General features: G+C 41.6%; 1 protein-coding gene across 1 annotated transcript in view; it reads right to left on the bottom strand.

Moving 5' to 3' along the window:
• Nucleotides 1-23,462, bottom strand: part of KCTD19 (potassium channel tetramerization domain containing 19) — a 298,880-nt gene that overhangs the window by 203,309 nt on the left and 72,109 nt on the right. The window contains exons 3-4 of the mRNA XM_033942930.1: nucleotides 13,863-14,016; nucleotides 9,982-10,173 (exon numbers count right to left, since the gene is read on the bottom strand). Of these exons, the coding sequence (XP_033798821.1) occupies nucleotides 9,982-10,173; nucleotides 13,863-14,016 (346 nt within the window). The remainder of the gene's footprint in view (nucleotides 1-9,981; nucleotides 10,174-13,862; nucleotides 14,017-23,462) is intronic.

The raw sequence follows: 23,462 nt of genomic DNA, 5'->3' as shown, positions 1-23,462 counted from the left end.
CCTATTGAACTCGACCACAGACTACAAAACCTTCAAAAAAGAAATAAAAACCCTTCTGTTCAAAATACACATAAAACCGAACTAACTCAATCAGAAATGTCTCAAGCATCACCTGCAAATACTTCATATGTACTTCTAATACCATGACAATTCAGATAGCACAGTTACTTACCGTAACAGGTGTTATCCAGGGACAGCAGGCAGCTATTCTCACATATGGGTGATGTCATCCGACGAAGTCTCAATGCGGACGCCTCACAAGCAGACTTGCTTGAAGAAACTAGAAGTTTCGAGTCGCCCGCACCGCGCATGCGCGAGTGCCTTCCCGCCCAGTACACAGGGCGCGTCTGCTCAGTTCAGATAGCTAGCAGAGAAGCCAACCAGGGGAGGTTTGTGGGTTGTGAGAACAGCTGCCTGCTGTCCCTGAATAACACCTGTTACGGTAAGTAACTATGCTTTATCCCAGGACAAGCAGGCAGGTATTCTCACATATGGGTGACCTCCAAGCTAACCAGAATGGAATGGTGGGAGAGTTGGCAACATAGGAGAATAAATTTTGTAATACTGTTTGGCCAAACTGTCCATCCCATCTGGAGAAAGCATCCAGGCAATAGTGAAAAGTGAAGGTATGAACCGAGGACCAAGTAGCAGCTTTGCAAATCTCCTGAATCGGTGTCGATCTGAGGAAAGCTACAGAAGCTGCCATTGCTCTGACTTTATGGGCTGTGACTTTACTGTGAAGTGGTAATCCAGCCTGGGCATAGCAGAAAGAGATACAAGCCACCATCCAATTGGAGATGGTGCGTTTAGAAATTGGATGTCCCAACATATTTGGATCGAAAGAGACAAAAAGTTGAGGAGCAGTTCTGTGTGGTTTGGTGTGTTCCAAGTAGAAGGCCAAAACACGTTTACAGTCCAGAGTATGAAGAGCTGATTCTCCAGGGTGAGAATGAGGCTTTGGAAAAAACACTGGAAGTACAATAGATTGGTTGAGATGAAATTCTGAGACCACTTTAGGCAGGAATTTCGGATGAGTACGAAGAACCACCTTGTCATGATGGAACACAGTGAATGGTGGATCAGTAACCAAAGCTTACAGCTCACTGACTCGACGAGCAGAAGTGAGGGCAATGAGAAAACACCACTTTCCAAGTGAGATACTTCAAAAGCGCCTTAGCAATTGGTTCAAATGGAGGCTTCATGAGTTGAGAAAGGACAACATTGAGGTCCCAAACCACAGGAGGAGGTTTGACATTGAAAAGTCCTTTCATGAATCTGGAAACCACCAGATGAGCAGAAAGAGGTTTCCCTTCAATAGGCTGATGAAAAGCTGCAATTGCACTGCAATGGACTCGAATGGATGTAGATTTGAGTCCAGAGTTGGATAGGTACAAAAGATAGTCCAAAACAGATAAGGAGGAATGTTGAGGTTCCTTATGATGAGAGGAACACCATGTAGAAAATCTAGTCCATTTTTGGTGATAGCATTGTCTAGTTGTAAGCTTTCTAGAAGCTTCTAAAACATCTCTGACTGATTGAGAAAACTGAAGAGGGGTTATGTTGAGAGGTACCAGGCTGTCAGGTGTAGAGACTGCAGGTTGGGATGAAGCAGAGATCCTTGACTCTGTAAAGCAGAGAAGGAAAAACTGGTAGAAGGTATGGCTCCCTGCTGCTGAATTGAAGTAGAAGGGAGTACCATGGTTGTCTCGGCCACCGAGGAGTGATTAGAATCATAGTGGCATGATCGTTCTTCAATTTGACTAGAGTCTTGAGAATGAGAGGGAATGGAGGAAATGCATAGAGGAAAAGATTCGTCCATTCCAGAAGAAAAGCATCTGCCTCGAGGCGGTGAGGAGAGTATATCCTGGAGCAGAACTGAGTGGATGGAAGGAATTGAATGAGAAGACAAAGTTAGAACAAAAATTTTCTATTTATTTATTGCTTTAGGAGACATGTGTCACTGTTTCTGTGGTGTTGTATTGTATGCAGAGTCCAGCTTCTTGCTGGTTCAATTTAACCTTTGTCTATGTATTTCTATTTTATCCCCTCTTTTACAAAACTGTGGAGCGTTTTTTAGCACCAGCCACGGCGGTAGCAGCTCTGATGCTCAGAATTTCATGAGCGTCAGCAAATTGATAAGTATCTGATTGTGGCTATCCAAAAGTTTGGAAGGAAAGAGGAGGTGCTGCTGTTGGGCAATTTTAACCTGCTGGATGCAGACTGGAAAGTTCTGTCTGCGGAATCGGAAAGAAGTAGGGAGATTGTGGATGCCTTTCAAGAGGCTCTGCTCAGACAAATGGCGACGGAACCCACAAGGAAAAAAGCAATATTGGATCTGGTCCTCACAAATGGAGAGAGTATCTCTAATGTTCGAGTACATCCTCACCTGGGAAGTAGCGATCATCAAATGGTTTGGTTTAATATAACAGCTAAAATGGAGAGCGGCCGCACGATGCTTAAAGTCCTAGATTTCATACGTATGGACTTTAATAAAATGAGAGAGTACCTGAAGAAAGAGCTGTTAGGATGGGAGGACATAAGAGAAGTGGAAAACCAGTGGTCTAAGCTGAAAGGGGAAATAAAAATGGCTACGGACCTTTATGTGAAGAAAGTAAATAAAAACAAGAGAAAAAGGAAACCGATATGGTACTCCAAACTAGTGGCGGAGAAAATAAAGGCAAAAGAGTTGGTGTTCATGAAATATTTAAAAACCCCAAGAAGAGGCGTGCAGAAAGGACTACAGGTTGAAACTGAAAGAAGCCAAGAGAGAGATACGTCTGGTGAAAGTGCAGGCAAAAGAACAAATGGCTAAAAATGTAAAAAAGGGAGACAAAATTTTTTTCTGATATATTAGTGAAAGCAAGAAGATGAAAAATGGAATTACTAAACTAAAAGATGCTGGGAACCGATATGTGGACAGTGATGAGGAAAAAGCAAACGTGCTAAACAAATACTTCTGTTCTGTGTTCATGGAAGAAAATCCTGGAGAAGGATCGAGATTATCTGGCAAAGTAACATGAGAAAAAGCGCTGTTCATGGAGGAAAGTGTTTATGAGCAACTTGAAAAACTGAAGGTGGACAAAGCGATGGGACTGGCGGGATCCATCTCAGGATACTGAGGGAGCTCAGAGAGGCGGGTCCTATTAAAGATTTGTTCAACAAATCTTTGGAGACGGGAGTGGTTCCTAGGGATTGGAGGAGAGCGGATGTGGTCCCTATTCACAAAAGTTGTCACAGAGATGAAGCGGGAAACTACAGGCCGGTAAGCCTCACTTCGGTTGTTGTAAAAATAATGGAAGTGTTGCTGAAAGAAAGGATAGTGAACTTCCTAGAATCTAATGGGTTACAGGATCCGAGGCAACATGACTTTACTAAACGTAAATCTTGTCAAACGAATCTGAATGAATTTTTTGATTAGGTGACCAGAAAGCTGGATCGAGGACATATGCTAGATGTAATTTACTTAGATTTCAGCAAAGCCTTTGATAAGGTTCCTCATAGGAGGCTCTTCAACAAACTTGAAGGGCTGAAGTTAGGACCCAAAGTGGTGAACTGGGTTAGAAAATGGTTGTCGGACAGATGCCAGAGAGTGGTGGTTAATGGAAGTCGCTTGGATGAGGGAAAGGTGAGTAGTGGAGTCCCTCAGGGTTCGGTGCTGGGGCCGATCCTGTTCAATATGTTTGTGAGTGACATTGCTGAAGGGTTAGAAGGAAAAGTTTGCCTTTTTTGTGGATGATACCAAGATTTTTTAACAGAGTAGACACCGAAGAGGGTGTGGAAAATATGAAAAAAGATCTGCAAAAGTTAGAGGAATGGTCTAATGTCTGGCAACTAAAATTCAATGCGAAGAAATGCAGAGTAATGCATTTGGGAATTAATAATCGGAAGGAACCGTACATGCTGGGAGGTGAGAGGCTGATATGCACGAACAGGGAGAGGAACCTTGGGGTGATAGTGTCCAAAGATCTAAAGGCGAAAAAACAGTGTGACAAGGCGGTGGCTGCTGCTGGAAGGATGCTGGGCTGTATAAAGAAGAAAGAAGATGTTGATGCCCCTGTACAGGTCATTGGTGAGGCCCCACTTGGATTATTGTGTTCAGTTTTGGTGACGATGTAAGACGACTTGAAGCGGTCCAGAGGAGGGCGATGAAAATGATAGGTGGTTTGAGCCAGAAGATGTATGAGGAGAGACTGGAAGCCCTGAATATGTATACCCTAGAGCAGGGGTGTCAAAGTCCCTCCTCGAGGGCCGCAATCCATTCGGGTTTTCAGGATTTCATTAATGAATATGCATGAGATCTGTTTGCATGCACTGCTTTCATTGTATGCTAATAGATCTCATGCATATTCATTGGGGAAATCCTGAAAACCCAACTGGATTGCAACCCTCGAGGAGGGACTTTGACACCCCTGCCCTAGATGAAAGGAGAGACAGGGGAAATATGATTCAGACGTTCAAATACTTGAAGGGTATTAACATAGAACAAAATCTTTTCCAGAGAAAGGAAAATGGTAAAACCAGAGGACATAATTTGAGGTTGAGGGGTGGTAGATTCAGGAGCAATGTTAGGAAATTCTACTTTACGGAGAAGGTAGTGGATGCCTGAAATGTGCTCCCAAGAGAGGTGGTGGGGAGGAAAACGGTGACGGAGTTCAAAGAAGCGTGGGATGAACACAGAGGATCTAGAATCAGAAAATAATCTAATATAATAAAGCCCTAAGTGTGCATGCGCACTCCCACCTGCATGCTCCAGTTTTCCGTGCGCTGTAGAGACCCGCAGGTAGGAGTGCGCATGCACGCGGCCCATGCTCGCGGCAGCAGAAAAGAGGCCGTACAGCATCGCGTCTCCCGCGGCATCGGAGTGTGAACTGGCCAGGGCGACGTCACCGGGGGCAGGACTGGAGCTGGAAGGGAGAGAAGCTGCTCTCCTCCCCTCCCCCAACGGACTTTAATTCCTGGCTCCCAGGCTTCTCCTCCTGCGCTGGCTGGGCCCGCGTAAAAAAACAAAAAACCCCAGAGCTTGCTTCGGGTAGAGTGTAGAGTGCTGCAGACGCTGCTAGAATCGGAAGGTTTGACGGGGCCGCGGGAAGGGAAGGGGGGGGGTGCGGTAAGGAACTAAGGGAGCCAGCCAGACCGCAGGAAGGGAAAGGGGGTAGGGGAAACGCTGTTGCTGCACAGGGAAGTGGTGTGGGGGGAGGGAAATGGAGGGGAAGGGAATGCTGCTGCACAGGGAAGTGGTGGGAGAGAAATGCTGCTGCATAGGAGGCAGGAAGAGAGACAGAAAAAAAAGAAGAAAGATACAGGGGCAGGGAGAAACACAGAAAGACAGACAGACAAAGGGGGCCAGGGAGAGAGAGAAACAGAAATAAAGACACACATACATATATTCTAGCACTTGTTAATGTAAATATTGAACTAGGGCCAGTACTGGGCAGACTTGCATGGTAAGTGTCTGTGTATGGCCTTTTGGTTGAGGATGGGCTGGGGAGGGCTTCAATGGCTGAGAGGGTGTAGATAGGCTGGAGTGAGATTTGATGGAGACTTCGGCAGTTGGAACCCAAGCACAGTACCGGGTAGAGCTTTGGATTCTTGCCCAGAAATAGCTAAGAAGAAAAAATTTAAATTTAAAAAATTTAAAGTGAATAAGGTTGGGAAAACTGGATGGACCATTCAGGTCTTTATCTGCCGTCATCTACTATGTTACTATATGTAAGAAATGGAAACAGGATGCTATCCAGTTTGCTAATGTTTGTCAACTGGAATGAAAACATCTTGTAGGGATTTAGATTTTTTGTGCAATGTTTGAGACTTTCTCAATCTTTTACAGGGGATATGACTAGATACTGTAAGTGCAAATTGCTGCAAACTATTCAATATATATAAAAAAAAATTTAAGGTTAGCCCAACTGATTTAACAAATGACATTTGTAAATAAAGTAGCCCCTCTTCCCTCTGTCACTGGAATCAGTAATCCCTTTTCTCTTTCTTCTTCACTTGTTTTGGAGCTTTCTCCCTTCTTCAAGTTTCAAGTTTCAAGTTTATTAGTTTTTAATATCCCGATCATAAAACAAATATCTGACCGGTTAACAATAAAATTTAAAATAGAATAGAAAGAACTAGTTGATAGTGTGTTGGAAAAGTTAGAGAAAACATATAAAACATATACTGACAAACCTGACCGTGAGGAACAATAGGAAGGAAGGGAAAAGTTACATAATATAAGAAGAAATGCGATAGAGGGAGGGGATAGAACATGAGGGATAAGGGTACATGGTATAAAAGGTATGCGCTGAAGTAAAGGTTAGTTTGGGAAAAAGATAAATAAGTAAACAAAGTATAGATTAAGATTTATCGAAGGCATCTTGAAATAGGAAAGTTTTAAGATTAATCTTAAATTTTTGTAAATGAATTTCATCCCGAAGAAATTGAGGGAGAGAATTCCATAATGTGGGGGCAGTTATAGCAAAGTTAGTTTTCCTAGTATAGTAGGATTCTTTTAAAGAAGGAATGAAAAGGAGTTTTTGGTCTGTAGATCTTAATGAACGGGGAGAACTTTGGGGTATTAATAGTTTATCAAGAAATAAGGGCAGATGGGAGAGTTTGATTTTAAAAGAGAGCAATATGATTTTATAAATTATACAGTGGGTGACAGGGAGCCAATGAGCCTCTTTAAGAAGGGGGGTGACATGTTTGAATTTTCCTATTTTGTTAATGAGTTTAATTGCGGTATTTTGTATGAGTTGCAAATGTCGAAGTTCTTTTTGGGGTAGTCCATTTAAAAGAGAATTACAGTAATCTAAGTGAGAAATGACTAGAGAATGAATTAGGATATTAATCGAGTCAGTATTTAGAATGGAGCTGTGGGAACGGATGATACGTAATTTAAAGAAACATGTTTTTACAACTGAACTAATGTGGTCATGGAAAGTAAGCTAGTAATTTTATTTTAGTATCCATAAATAAAGGTGTAGATTTAATGTAAATTGTTCCTGGTAATGTTTCGGATTTTTTAATGGGGAAAAGGAGACCACAGGATTTATCAATGTTGAGTGAAAGTTTATTAGAAAAGAGCCAATCACTTATGGTATCTAATTTGGTATTTAGATCATTAATATCTGAGGGGTTTAAAGTATTAATCGGATAAAGCAGCTGTATATCGTCGGCATAAGCGAAAATTGAGAATCCTAATGACTGGGCAAGAGAAAGAAGAGGGGAGAGAAAGATATTGAATAATAACGGGGATAGAATAGAGCCCTGAGGAACTCCAAAGGTTTGAGTTACCGGAGAAGAGGTTTGGTTTTTTACATGAACTTTAAAGTTACGTTGATGAAAGTAGGATATAAACCAGTTGAGAGCATGACCTGTGATATTATAATCTGCTAATCTAGATAGAAGTAAAGAATGATCAATGGTGTCGAATGCTGCAGATAAGTCGAGAGAAATTAATATAACCGATTTTAAGTGATCGTGAAAGTATTGTATAGTTGTAATGAGACCAAGTAACGATAATTCAGTGGAGTGTGATGTTCGAAAGCCAGTCTGATAGGGATGTAGGGCATGTGTTTGATCGAAGAAATCAGATAGTTGAGAATGAATAATTTTTTCAGTGACTTTAGAAATTAAAGGCAGATTGGCAATAGGACGGTAGTTTTGGGGTAAGGAAGGATCAGTGTTATATTGTTTAAGTTTAGGGAAAACTAGAGCTGTTTTCCATGCAGTAGGAATGTAGCAATCAGAAAAAGATTTGGAAATCATTTCTCTTATATAGGGACCGAAAAAAGAAAATAATTTTTTGAGAAATTGTGGAGGAAAACTTTCGATAATGTTATTTGGAGAATTTATAGATTGTAAAACGGAGAATAGTTGAGTTAATGAAGGTACTTTGAAATTAGAGAAAGAACTGAGAGGTAGGAAAGTTAAATCTTTATTAGTAGGAGTCGAAAAAGCAGGAGGAGAAGGTCCGAGATGAGTTCGAATAGTGGTGACTTTGTTGTCGAAGAATTGAGAAAGTTCATCAGCAGATGGTGAAGTTGAAGCAGGAGGAGGAAGTTTTTTTTTAGAATATTTTGAAAGAGATTGGGCAATGCTAAAAAGAGTGGATGAATTACTAGTGGTAGAGATAAGTTTTGAATAGTAGTCCTTTTTTGTCTGTTGAATGGTCTTTTTGTAGAGAGAAGCTTTTTCTTTATAATAGAGAAGGTGACTGTTATATAGAGTTTTACGCCATTTGTTTTCGGCCGAACGGACCTCCTTTCACCTTACCCTAGTCCAATTTTCTACTCTGTTTACCTGTGCAATTGCTATCTCCTTCTTTTCCTGGTGCCTCTTGTGGTGCCTCCACTTGTCACTGCATTTAGTCCTCTTTCTTCCAATCCTATTTTACTGCTGAGCTTTACCCCTCTCCAACCCATGTTAAACCTCATCTGTTCTTCCAAACACCATCAAGCCTTCCCATTCTGCATACAGCTTTGTCACTGCATCCTATCCCTCCTACTTCTTGTTGCCTCCTAGCCTGAAGACTCTACTAACACCACAGAAACTGGCAAATCCAGCCTTCTATGATGCCAAGCCCAACCCAGCAACCAATTTTTCTTTCTCCCTCCATCTATGTTTCATCAACAGCAATCTTATTCAGTTATTTAATGTCATCATATATTGTGGCCACCACTATAGCCCAGAACAGGGCTCCGTAGAAATCCTGGTGGCTACAACAAACAATGTTCTAGCGTGTGACCCGGCATGGAGTCACCCTGCAGGGCCGGATTTTTAAAAGCAATGAAGTTTAAATCAAACACAAATAAGGTCCTCACAATTAAGGTTGGTCAGCACATAGTTCTTTTTACTTAAATCTTAAGGCTGGTAAGTATTTCTTCATATCTTGTAACACTAGTCAGGATTTCTCACAGCCTTAAGGAAAAGAAAAGAAAAAAAAAACTTGCCAAAATAAACAGGCAGGAAAATCAAACAGTCCACAGTAAAGTCCAAACTTTCTTTTACTGCTCCTTAGTCCTAATTGCTCTTGAGTCCACAACTCAAAATAAAGTTCAGCATTTTTGTTTCCTTTAATTCCCAGCCATTAGAGAAAAATAAAGGAAAGCCTCTGGCAACCGTATATGTCTGCCAGGAACAGGAGAGTGCAACAGGTTTTGCCAAAATAAAGGCCTAGAGTTAGGCTTTCAAAAAATCCCTCCCAAGGTGGAAGCAAAACCTCTCCCCACACACTCCTAGCTCCCTTCCCAAAACAACATTTAAAAAAAAACAAAAAAAACAAACAAACAAAAAAAAGCACACAAACAGTTCCAAAAGAACCACACTCAGTTTGTGGCTTGAAGCCAAGTCCACCTGCATTGATTCAGGATAATTAGATTCACAGCCAGTACAAGCCTCTTGGAAGTCCATAGGCTCCTCGCTCAGAAGTGGTAAGTCTTCTGCTTGTTCAGCCTCAGTCCATTCCATCGGTATAGGTCTGCTGTCCTTGTTTGGCCCAGGTGGATCCCTAGGGAGGCAAGACCCAAACTTCCTCCCTAACCGGCTTGCTGGTTTGAATGCCACTGCTGGCTTATCTACCCTAGGGGCGTGCCCTGTTCTGATTGTGTCAGCAGAAGTCCAGGGGCCTCTTGAGCTCCCCTGGTGGTGACTAGGATAAAACTCACTCCCTTCTTCCTCAGATAAAACTGGCTCCTCCTGGTGGTCACTGGCATTATCTCCCACAATATACCTCTGGGAGATCCTGGGTTTTTCCTTCCGGGATTTTGCTTTTACTTTTTCCCCCAGCTTATCTGGGACCATGGCAGGCATCGTGTCTGACTGGTCACAATATAAAATGATTTATGTTCATGAAATTAGCAATTGGCAATTCACTAGATTCTATACTGTTTACAAATTAACTTGTACTAAAGAACTAATTAAACATATCTCTTCTTTATCTACTAAATCAGCATTTTAATACTAACTTAGAAAGAAATATGAATTTAGCCTTACCTATGAAGCGGAATTCACTGCATCCACATTCTATTAGTGCAAGATCCTCAGAGATCCATAGTAAATTATCATCATTGACTACTGCAGGGTATTTGACCACCAAGTCTATTGCCAGAAAGCAGTAATGGATCTCCTCTTCTGTATCTATCAATGGAGTATCTATCAGCCCTAATGGAGCTTTATCATGTAGTCCTAAAAACAAAATTTAAGTTCTCTTAATCAGATTTTCATTGTCTTTTTATATATGTGTGCAAAGCCTCTGAAAAGTAGGCAACAGTTATATATATATATATATATATATATATGAAGGGCCTGATATTCAAATCAATTTAACTGGGAAGAAAAGGTACATGCCTGATTAAATCACACTAAATGGATCAGGGGCGATATTCAGCATTACTTAACCAGGCAGTATCATTGAATATCTCCCCTGGTTATCATGGCACAGTCCAGGCAATTATACCCATCAATAGAACCCACTCTTTAAAATCGCAATTTAAATTCATCCACTAACTCAATAATCTATCAATATAGTCAATATAATCATATAAATCATATAAATTCATTCATTCATACAACATTTATTAATATTCATAACACCATCAATAAGTTAAAAAGACAAACATGTAAACATATACACAAAAACTAAACAAGGCAAAGGAATCCAATCATACATTATGTTCATATATTCTCATCAAATAATTCATCAATCATCATCAATCATCAATCCATCAAGGTCCCACATGAACGACTACTTTGAAAAATTGCGAGCCATGGAATCGAGGGTGAAATACTCATGTGGATAAAAAATTTGTTGCCGGCTAGGAAACAGAGAGTGGGGGGTAAATGGACAATACTCGGTTTGGAAAAGCGTCACGAACAGAGTGCCGCAGGGTTCGGTGCTTGGACCTGTGCTCTTCAACAAATTTATAAACAACCTGGAAATTGGTACGATGAGCGAGGTGATTAAATTTGCAGACGAGAATTGGGCCGCAACATGGCAAATGAGGTTTAACGTGGATAAAAGTAAGGTGATGCATGTTGGTAACAAAAATCTTATACACAAATACAGGTCTGGTGCAGTACTCGGAGAGACCCCTCAGGAAAAAGACAGGAGCACTGGTTGACAAGTCGATGAAGCCGTCCGCGCAATGTGCGGCAGTGGCGAAAAGGGTGAACAGAACGCTAGGAATGATTAAGAAGGGGATCACGAACAGATCGGAGAAGGTTATCATGCCACTGTGCTGGGCCATGGTACGTCTCCACCTGGAATACTGCATCCAGCACTGGTCACCATCCAAGAAGAAGGACACGGTACTACTCGAAAGGGTCCATAGAAAAGCGACTAAAATGGTTAAGGGGCTGGAGGAGTTGCCGTACTGCGAGAGGTTAGAGAAACTAAGCCTCTTCTCCCTTGAAGAGAGGAGACTGAGAGGGAACATGATCGAAACATTCAAGATAATGAAGGGAATAGACTTAATAGATAAAGACAGGGTGTTCACCCTCTCCAAAGTAGGGAGAATGAGAAGGAACTCTGTAAAGTTAAAAGGGGAGAGATTCCGTACAAACGTAAGGACGTTCTTCTTCTGGAGGCTGTTATAGGGGAAAACACCCTCCTGGGATTCAAGACAAAGTTAGACAACTTCCTGCTGAACTGGAATGTACACAGGTAGGGCTGGTCTCAGTTAGGGCACTGGTCCTTGAGCTAGGGGCCACTGCGAGAGCAGACTGTTGGGCACAATGGACCACTGGTCTGACCCACCAGCAGCAATTCTTATGTTCTTATGAAAGAACAAAAAAATCCTACCAAAGCAATGCCCTGTTCCTGGTTGGTTGAAGAGCCAAAAAAAGCTCTACCTTGGGGTGGGCGGGAGGGTTATTAACCTCAAGGGTCACCTGTGGAGTCTGATCTCTAAGAAAGTTCTGAGTTCAGTTTCAAACTAAGAGGTGGAAACCAGCCAGAGGTCTCTCCTCAAGGAGTGTTTTTCAGTTACGGTGAGAGGATTCACACCTCCATGAAATATAGTGCACTTGGCCTGAGTTTAAGAGTTTTCTAGGCTTTTCTCCCACTTACTACTCCCTAAAGTCTCAAAAAGGGCCTAAACAGATCCAAAGGAGCTTTTTAGTCAACAGCTCTCTCCTCAAGCAAATATATGCAAATTTTATATGCAGTTTACAGGTTGCTGTGAAAATTATCTTTAATGCTAAGCCTCTACAATCTGCATCTCTCTCTTAGAACCAGGTTTACTGAGGGTTGGACGCTAGGCCAGCATTCCTCCCCTCAAGTGTTACCTGTTGATTCTGATCTCTACGAAAGTCATTGTAGTAAAGAAGAGGCATTATCCGTTATGATAGTATTTTATAATGTGGAACCTAAATTTCCGGTCCCCCTTAAGTTCCATCATCGCCATTTGAAAGATGAGTCCCCTTTATTTGACCATTCTAAGTTGCGAGATGCTTGGTCTCGTGATCCTGCTATAGAGTTGCCAACTGATGTACTTTTGCAGACTGTCCGTCGGCTGCCTGCCTTTCGAAAATACACCACCTTTTGGGAGCAACATCATAAGTTGATCTTTCGTTTGTATATTTCTCCTAAAAGGGCTTATTTATCACACTTCCGTGACACTGCTGCCTGTCTTTGCTGCCAAGCTCCAGAAGCGGGCTTGGGACACATGTTCTGGTCTTGCCCTAATGTTCAAGATTTTTGGACTGCTATTTTTGTTTTTGTGGAGGGCATTTGGAATATTACCATTCGCAGTTCCCCTTTGCTCTTATTTGGAACTGTTCCACATTATTTCCCTCGCACAAACGGAGCTGCAGCTTTCCTCAAGTGGACTGTCCTGGTTGCTCTGAAATGTATTTTGTTAAAATGGCTTGAGGCTGATGCTCCGGACTATTCACTATGGCGATGTAGGATGATTACGCTCCTGATGTGGGAAAGGAGGGATGTGAAGGATCTTTCTTCTCTCCCAGGCCGCATCTTTCAGCACACTTGGGAACCTTTTTGGACTACCTTGACTCCTCTGGCTCGCAGCCGGGTGCTTAACTGTTGAATTTTTTTGTTTTGTGACTCATATTGTTCTGATTGGTAAACCTGCTTTCTATGGTGTTTCAGTGGTACTGAATATTTGGATGGAGGACCTGGGGGGGGGTTGTTTGGGTTTGTTTAGGGATGGGGGGTTTGTTCGGGGGGAATGCGATCTATGGGGTTTGGGTTTGACTTCCTAAAATGTTGAGCTGTCTTGTCTTTTGTATCATTGCTTTGTTGCAGTTTTTGTTTGCTCAATAAAATATATTTGAATATAATGTGGAACCAGATTCTAGACTTCCAAGAATTTAAAATTGTAAAGTTTATTGATGTATAAAACAAATAAAATATATCACAATATACTGAAAGTCAAACTTATTCCAACAATATAAACACAATGGTTGCACTGCATTAATGTTGACCAAACCCTACACCGGCCGTGTTTAGGCTTTATCTAGCCTTCTTCAGGGGTCCTTAAAATGCAGTCACAAGCATTCAAAAGACAATAAATCTGTAAGATAAATGCTTGTGATGTACTGCGATTTCCGTGCTGGATTTTCACATTTGGTTTTCTGTATAACCCGGTTTCTGTGGTACCAAGGTCCATTCCTGTGGTTAGTCGGACTATCCTGGAGTATTTTATAATGACAATTGCATGGGAAATTGCCACAGTAAAACTTGTACTTAGCATGCATCATCTCAACGTCTAATATTAGGCAATCAATAGAAAATTACCCTCTTAATGTTGATGTGTTTCTAAATTTATACAAGACAATATGATTATAGTAAAAAGAAATAATTGTCTTATGTCTTTCATATTAATATTCAAAAGGGAATGACTCAATAGGACTACCTGTAAATGCTGGACTTTTGATGGGAAAATCTGTTGGCCTGCTATTACATTTTCTTGTTTTCCAGTAGTTCAACTGTGCTCTTTCAGCAATTGGTATATCTGCTGCAGGTCGAATGCGTAGATGATGCTTTCCCTCCTTTAAATTATCTAAAGCCTATTAGATAAAGAAAACATATACTGTATGTTTATAATATTGGATAAAATGAACAAAGGTCACAGATCTAACCTCATATAAGCAAAGACCAGACCTTCTAATTGCCTAATAATTATCTTAATGTAAAAAATTATCTTATGAATTATCTTCTGTAAAAAATTATCTTATGAAAAAAAGTAAAACGAACACACTGTAAATTTATAGCCAATTCTACAATACAGTGAAAGTGAAGTTATTCACCTGTAGTAGGTATTCGCCAAGAACCAGCAGGACACACATTTCCACAGGGGGAGATTTCATCCAACAGAGTCCTGTGTAGATGCATTCCCAGCTTCTAATTTCAGAAAATTTTGGAAAAAGTAGCACAAATGTGAGCACCTTCCCGCCTGCAAGCACTGAGTGGAAATAAGGCAGTCTACTAAAATAGCTAATAGAATGCAACTTCTATAAGGAGGAGGAGGGCAGGTTTGTAGAAACATGTGTCCTGCTATCCTTGAAGAACTCCTGCTACAGGTGGGTAACTTCATTTTCTCCGAGGACAAGCAAGAGATTATAATCCACATCTGGAAATTCCTAGCTACCAGGCTTACTGTATAAAATGGGAAAATGAGATCACGTGATGCTGTGAGCTGAAGCTGATGCGAGTTGGCTCAGCTCCCGAACCCGGGGCCACTTTTATAATTTTACAGTGTCTATTTTCTTCTCTTAACCCACGGAAGTTTGGTGGTCCAACTTTTGCCTTGCATGGACCAGTATTTGACAAGAACTAAGGCAGAGATGGCAGCAAAGTTAGCCAAAAAAGATCAATATCGCCCTCGCGCAGCTAAAGAAAAAATGGCGCCGGTGGTCTTTTCCAAGGTGAGCCAGTTTTCGGAGGCAGCCTTAAAAGAACTTACCAGTGTGATTACGACAGTGATGCAACTGGGATTAGACCGTCTATCAGAACAGCTCACACATTTGGAGACGTTCATTACAGACATGACGAGGAGGACTACTGATCTGGAGAACCCTAGACCACCCATATGCATGCGGAGGATCTAAGGGCCTTGCAGACACTTACTAAGTTACACACTGAGTGCTTGGAGGATCTGGAGAATTGCTCCCGCCGCTCCAATTTGCGGCTTTTGGGAATTCCAGAATCAGTAGCTGACTCGGTACTTCTGGAGTGGCTGGAACAGTGGTTAACAGAGAATTTTCCCCTGTGGAAGGAACTCGGCCCTATCAGAGTGGAGCGTGCTCACTGCCTGGGTCGGCTGCAGGTCCGTGAGGTGCACCCCAGGATGGTGATCATTAAGTTGCTCAATTATAATCACAAGGCTGTCATATTATGGAAATATAAGTTGATTAGGGACACGCTGTGTTTTGAGGAGTTCTCTGTTCATATCTTCCAAGATTACTCTGTGGCACTTACAGAAGAATGTAAACCATTTTATGTTTTATGCGCCAAAATAAACACCAATGGACTTGGCACACTTTTGACACTTTTAGTGCAGCAGATGCTTACATCAATACTCATCTGGATCAGACAGCTCCTGCTACCTGATTGGATTGTGTTATGTTTCTTTTGAAGGGAGCTGTTTTGGAGGTTTGCTCTATTCCATCATGACTGATTGTTAAATGGTGGATTTATTGTTGACACTAGGGACTTGTTTTTTTTTTATGTGGAGGCTTTGTTTTTATTCAGCCCACTATTAACTATCTGTTTGCATGGGAGGTTGTTCTTCACTGTTGCTGTTTTTAGACATAAATGTCATAATTTGTTTCTATGACTTAGTGGCCCTGGGTTCGGGGGGAGCATTATATCGTGATTGTACCTTCTGGTTCCTTGTTTGATCAGGGGACGAGAAGTGTCAGAAGGGTGGGTGTGAGATGTTTTTGGGGTTACAGTTGGGTATGGGGGAGGATGGGGGAAGGGTTGGTTTTTTATGCTTTTCCAAATATTTCTTCTCTCTATGCAGTTATGTTTATTCTGGTTAAATAGATTTTATATGCTGTCATCTATGTTTAATTGCTGTGAGCTATCACAGTGGTCCAGGGTGAGGCTGGGCACCCGGGACCTTAGCTCTCTACATGTGATTCTGGGCCTGCTCTTTTTGTTTCTAATTCTCTACGTATAATTTCCTGGAATGTGTCTGGCATTACATCTCCTGTTAAAAGTACAACAATTTTGCACCAGCTCAAACGCTACAAAGTAGATATAGTATGTTTACAAGAAACTAGACTCTCTACATCTGAACATTGAAATTACGCAAATCTTGGGTGGGCTCGGTCTTTGTAGCCTCATCCAAACAAAAGAAGGCAGGAGTGGCTATTTTATTTCATAAAGCTGTACCTCATACAGTAACTGTTTTGGAACAGGACCATATGGGTCATTATTTACTCTTACAGGTATCAGTGGGACAATACCAATTTTATCTTTTAAACATATATGGGCCTAATACATACCACCATGAGTTTTTTTCCAACACCTAGTTCAGATGATGTCTACACGTTTACATAGACCTTTATTTCTTGCAGGTGATTATAATCAGGTTATGGATGCAGCTCTGGATCGATCCCAGTCTGGTGTGTTCGGCTTTAGAATTGGTCGATCCATGGCGCTTATATCATCCAGGGGTGAGGGATTATATGCATCGATCTCGAGCACATGGCACTTTTTCATGGATTGACTATATACTTGTGTCCAAGACGGCATTCCCCCAGGTAGACACGACAGACATGGGCCCTTCAGCTATTTCTGATCACTCGCTGATCTGGGTGGACATTAATGTAGGGTTTGGTATAAGAGGCCCATTTCGGTGGCGATTCCTTAGTTATCTTTATGCTAATCTTTACTTTAAAAAATATCTTCAAACTAAATGGGAGGATTACTTTAACTTTAATGAACAACATCTTGGAAACTGTGATTAGGGAAGACTGCATAGCTTATGTGGTGGCTCGTAATCGCCGTATTTCCACGGGTATTGTTCATTTAGAACAAGAGGTGCGACTGGCTAAACAGACATATATACTTCACCCTTCTTCGATAACAAAGGAGGTTTTGATTTCTACCAAAACAGCCCTTAATTCGTTAATCCACGAACACACAAAAAATATGCTTTGTTATTATAAATATCAATATTATCGATATGGGAATCTTCTGGGAAATTGTTGGCCCGTCTCACCAAACATGAGCAGGGCAGCCAGTTTATTTCAAGTCTTTATGACTCTCAGGGAATGCTTCATAATAAATCTGATCAAATTGCAAAACTTTTTAATGACTATTTTCGCCAGTTCTATGCAGCTACTCTCAGGGGTCCGTGACTCACTGCTGCTGAGCAGGGTGCCTTGAATGCTGCACAGTCCATTAAAGAAATTCATCAAGCTATTGCTTCTCATCGTAATTGTTTGGCCCCCAGTCCTGATGAGTTCTCGGCCGAGTTCTATAAGTTGTTATCTCCATACTTGGGCATTCCGCTTCGAGATTATTATTCTAGAATGATAAATGCGGGGGAGTTGTCTGCAGACACTAATGAAGCCATCATAGCCTTAATTTTTAAACCGAAGGAGGGCACTTCTATAGATTCCTACTGCCTGATATCATTCCTCAATGTGGATCTTAAAATATTAGCAAAGATCTTGGCAAATCGTTTGTCACTGTCTTTGCCACGTTTGGTGGGGCCAGTACAGGCCGGTTTTGTTCAGGGTCGCCAATCTGTGATTAATGTCCGTAATGTTGTGCTTACTATGGCTTATCTACAACATCGTCAACTTCCTACGTTTATTGTCAGTTTAGATGCCACCCGTGCATTCGATCAGGTAGATTGGAGCTATCTTTTTGGAGTTTTAAAATATATCGGACTAGATGGATGATATTTCTGAGTTTTGCAGACCCTTTATTCATCTCTGGTAGCACATATTATGGTTAATGATCTTTGCACAAATTTTTTCCCTATTGCTCGCAGGACATGACAGGGGTGTCCCCTGTCCCCGCTGCTGTTTGTACTTTATCTTGAACCGTTCTTACGAACAGTCATCAATGACCCGAATATTGTTGGAGTTTATTTCCCTAAAGAGACTGTCAAAGTATTAGCCTTTTCTGACAATTTACTTTTCCTTTTGGAGAACCCGAGGGCTTCTATGGGACATCTCTTGCAGGCCTTGGATGAATTTCAATTTTATTCTGGCTTTACTCTTAATTATCAGAAGTCTTTAGTATTAGCTTTACCAGTAGCTCTACAAGATTCCTGGGAGGGGGACTTCCCTTTTTCTTGGGCCCGTGACTCCTTGAAGTATTTGGGAGTTATTCTCCCCCGGGACTTATCCCAGTTATATGCACAGAATTTTACCACATTACTTGCTGATACATTGCAGCTCCTGAAACTTTGGGCTGATTTTCCCTTATCGGTAGTCGGGAGGGTAGCTTTATATGACATGGTAATATTCCCCAGATGGCTTTATCATTTTCAAATGTTGCCTTTATTGATTTCCCGCTCCCAGGAACGACTCCTTATTAAAGCTTTACAAATTTACCTGTGGCGTGGAAAGAGAGCGAGACTTACCCATGCTAGGGCTTGTTTACCAAGGGCACAAGCGGGCTACGGGTTGTTAAATATTAAATGGTGTGCTGTAGCGTGCCAAATGAGACATATCAATGATTGGTTCCGAGGGACATCTACCTTTTCTGCTACGTCTCTACAACTTTCTCTTCTACACCCTTTTCATTTTAGTTATCTGCTTCACGTCACTTCTCTTGCTCTACGAATGCAGGTTTCTACATATTTGGTTTTTTTATCAGCGCACTCTGTCTGGTGTTGGGTTTGCAAAAGCCTTAAATTATCTTCAAGGGTAACACCGTATTTATCTATACAGGGTAATGGTGATATTTTACTAGGAATTCACTGTAACTCCTTTCAACTTTGGAAGGAGAAGGGATTGCAATATTTGTTTCAGGTGGTCAATGAGGAGGGTACTATCTATTTCTTTGAACGGTTACGCTGTAAATATTCCTTACTGCATACTGAGGTTTTTTACTATCTTCAATTGAAGTATTATGTACAATCTTTGTCTATTTGTTCTTTGTTGGAGTCCTGTAGAGAGCAACTATCAGAAATGTTTAGTTTATCGGCCCAAACCCATATACCATTACGTTTTCATGTGCTGGGCATTTTAGACTGTCAGCCAGGCATTAACCTGGACATTCTAGCTAGAACTTGGACTGATGATTTACAGAGTCCAATTTCTGCACTCCACTTGAAACGCTCTTTGAGGAGAGCTTTACGATTGACTCCTAGTATTACTCTGTGGGAACTCCAACATAAATTTTTGTTTTGTTTACATATTTCCCCTACTAGAACCTATCGGATGTCTATTATGGGTTCTTCTTGCTATTTGAAATGTGGGCAGTCTTATGCTTCCTTAGTAAATCAATTTTGGACTTCTCCCAGAGTTTTCACATTCTGGCAGCTTTTAGGAAACTGTATTTCGACTTTTTGGCGATGGCGTTGGATGCCTACTCCACAAGCTCTTTTTGAAGTTTATACATTTTCTCTCCCAAAACATGGGGGAATGACAGCCTTTTAGGCACGTGTTGTCCTTTTGGGACTGAAAATGATTCTGACTGCCTGGCTTACAACAGACACACCTTCTTATTCTCTTTGGCGATCCCTCATGATTGGACAAGCTGCTTTGGAGCGCCATGATTTTACAGACATGGACTCTCCTAGGGGGCGAAGTTATCAAGTTGTGTGGGATTTTGACAATCTCTAATGCCTTCTGCTCGCAGCAGACTGTTGAATGATTAATTACAGCACTCTTTTGTTTTTGGATGACAGCATGAGAGACATTTCTCATTTTTTTTTTTTTTAGTTGGGGTGGGTAGGGGAGAGGTTATGGCATGGTGTACCGGTTAAGTTGTACTTGTTATTCTGATGATTCTTGAAACTGAGTAAACACATTTAAACATAAAATGGGAAAATTAGGAACAAGGTTAAGGCCAACAGTAACAAGAAGAAGATGATCCTGCTAAATTTTTATTCTTTTGTTACAGCATGGAACAGAAGCAACAAAGGGTTTAGAGGGGTGGGGTTGGATTATAGAGCCCGAATAAATTATGCAGAACTGACTGAGCTTCTAGCTCTCAGGGAATGAGTCCAGTCTTTTGAGGCTAAAGTAGCAAACTTTGAAGAGCTGAGGCAGACAGAGAGTTACATAGGATTTTGCAGAAAAGTCCCACCTCCAATCTGAAAGCTCCTGTGCTGCCTTAGAGGAGGGAGATCTCTTTAAAGGGCAACATCACCTTAGTGAAGTAGGAAATAATCCTGTAGCCAGAACCTGTCAATCATGGTATTCAATATTCTTTCGAACTGAGTGTGTGTCTAGGGGTTTCTGCCCAGGAGGGAAGGGTTAGGAGAGCCATTGTAATTGGTGATACCATAATTAGGCAAGTAGATAACTGGATGACTGGTGGATATGAAGGATGCCTGGTCATTTGCCTCCCTGGTACAAAGGTGGTGGACTTTAGATTGTGCTAGGGAGGGATTGTGCTAGGGCTGTCTTGGTACATATGGGTAACAATGACATAGGATAATGTGGGTGGGAGGGTCTGGAAGCCAAATTTAGGGTCTTAGGTAGAAAGCTGAAATCCAGAACCTCAAGGGTAGCATTTTTGGAAATGCTCCTAGTTCAAAACACAGGACTCAAGAAGTAAGTAGAGCTCTGAAGTCTAAATGCATAGTTTAGACCAGGGGTGTCAAAGTCCCTCCTCGAGGGCCGTAATCCAGTCGGGTTTTCAGGATTTCCCCAATGAATATGCATTGAAAGCAGTGCATGCACATAGATCTCATGCATATTCATTGGGGAAATCCTGAAAACCCGACTGGATTCCGGCCCTCGAGGACCGACTTTGACACCTGTGGTTTAGACAATGGTGCAGAGATGAGGGATTTAGATTTATAAAGAACTAGGGAACATTCTAGAAAAGGGAGAGACTATTTCAAAAGGATGGACTACACTTTAACTGGGATGAAACCAGGCTTCTGGCACTAACATTTAAACAGAGATAGAGAAGCTTTTAAACTAAAATGAGTAGAAAAGCTGACAGTCACACTGGAGCACATATTTGGTATGCAGTATCCTTGAAGAATACTATTGAAACAGGACATTTAGAGAATCCCAATAGAAATATTTCAATAATGGTGGAAGAAAGCCAGGAGAGCAGAGTAATTGGTGCAAATTATCCCCATCAACTTCTAAGCAGCCTGTAAATGTAGGGAAAAAACACAGTTTGAAATGTCTGTCTACAAATGCCAGAAGCTTACAGAATGACATACAGTACAGGCAGCCACCCAATTGGAAATTGGTTTTTTGGAAACAGGATGTCCTAACTTGTTAGGATCAAATGAAACGAAAAGTTGTGGAGATGATCTATGCGGTTTGTTCTGTCGATGTTATAGGCCAAAGCACACTTACAGTCCAGAGTATGAAGCACCATTTATTCTGCATGAAAATGAGGCTTAGGGAAAAAAAACTGGACGTACAACTGGACGTACAATTGACTGACTGAGATGAAAATCAGTGACAACTTTCGGCAGAAATTTTGGATGTATGCGAAGAACAACCTTGTCATGATGAAAAACTGTAAAGGTGGATCTGCTACTAACGCCTGAAGCTCACTGACTCTTCTTGCTGAAGTGAGTGAGATTAGAAAGACAACTTTCCAGGTGAGAAACTTGAGATGAGCTCTAGCTATTGGTTCAAATGGAGGTTTCATTAATCTGGAAAGAACTACATTTAAGGTCCCAGACTACTGGAGGAGGTTTGAAAGGTGGTTTTACATTGAAACATCCCTTCATGAATCTGGAGACCAAAGGATGAGCAGTGAGAGGTTTACCCTCAACTGGTCAGTGAGAAGTAGTAATAGCACTGATGTTTACTCTAGTACAGTGTTCTTCAACCACCAATCTGTGGACCGGTGCCAGTCCACAAAAATTTCCTGCCGGTCCACAGGGCCAGGAGGTGCATCAGGCCCAAAACAGTGTTCTTCAACTGCCGGTCCACGGTGCGATCGATGCAGCGTTATCTTCGAGACAGCTCCCTCTTCCTCACTAATTCAGTGCACAAAGTCACAGGCAGTGGCTCCTAAATGCGACTTGCACCTGAACCGGAAGCCGCCTCTCTGACGTTGCAACGTCAGAGGGAAGGCTTCCAGATGAGACACGGGACATACAAGGAGCCGCTGCCCGCAGCTTTGTGCACTGCATCAGTGAGGAAGAGGGAGCCAGCCTGAAGATAACACTGGGGGCGGCATAAAATGGCCAGGAGGAAGCAGTCCAGAAGGTAAGGCATAGCATGGAGGGAGGGAGACAACAGAGGTAGGGGGAATGATTTTATTTTTGAATTTAGTGATTGAATTATGTCAATTTTGAGAATTTATATCTGCTGTCAGTGTGCTTTGTGTAGTTTAATTTTGTGGTTAACCATTATATGTTGTTAATAAGATTATATTGTGTATCTATGAAAAATGAATGGAAAAAATAGTATTACAATTAGTACCATTATGGGGGCGGGGTCTTGAGTGGAGAATGGGTAGAGATGGGTAGGGTCTGGCCCATGACTTAGCCCAGGGTTCTTTAACCGCCGGTCCACAGACCGATGCTGGTCCACAAAATAATTCTTAAAAATTAAAAAATTTTTTTTTTTTTAAACTAGAAAATAAAAGAAATAAAAGAAAACAGCGATTTGTGAAGAAAATAAACACAAACTGCAGTGAGAGAAGGCACGAAGTAAAGTTAAATGCAGAGAGTTAAAGACGGACTTCTCGGCTCCGTGGAAAACTGAGAACTGAGGAGACGCGCCCTGTGCTGGGTGGGAAGGCAACCACGCATGCGTGGTGCGGCTGACTCGAAACTTCTAGTTTCTACAAGCAAGTCTGCTTGCGAGGCTGTCCGCATCCGGGCTCTGTCAGTGACGTCACCCATATGTGAGACTAGGCTGCCTGCTTGTCCTGGGATAAAAAGAGTTCCAAAATTGCTTTGAAGGGTGGACAAGACACAGGTGCCAGTGCATAGCTTTCCAAGGAGAGTACTTTGAAGGTGACTAATTTGGAAGTGGCTGTAGTGATATTCAGCAATGAGGTATAGCACTTTTTCTAGAATGAGTTTGCGAACTTAATTGTCAGATCTCGTTTACTGTAGTACTAAATGAAAAGGTAGTTATAATAGGTATCTCAGAAACCTGGTGGAAGGAAGACAATCAGTTATCAATGTACAAATTATATTGCAATGATACTAAATGTTAAAGAGGGAATTGAGTCATACAAAACAGACATGAAACATATAGCAGCATGGAATCCTTATGGATAGAAATTCCATGTGTGAAAGGAGTATACTGGTGGGGCTATACTACGGTCCATCAGAACAGAATGAACAGACAAATGAAAAAATGTTTACAGAGATTAGTAAATCTGA

The sequence above is a fragment of the Geotrypetes seraphini genome, chromosome 4, assembly GCF_902459505.1.
Source record: "Geotrypetes seraphini chromosome 4, aGeoSer1.1, whole genome shotgun sequence".
Lineage (NCBI taxonomy): Eukaryota > Metazoa > Chordata > Amphibia > Gymnophiona > Dermophiidae > Geotrypetes > Geotrypetes seraphini.
The sequence above is the reverse complement of the archived record's forward strand: the minus strand, read 5'-3'. Positions and strand labels throughout refer to the sequence as shown.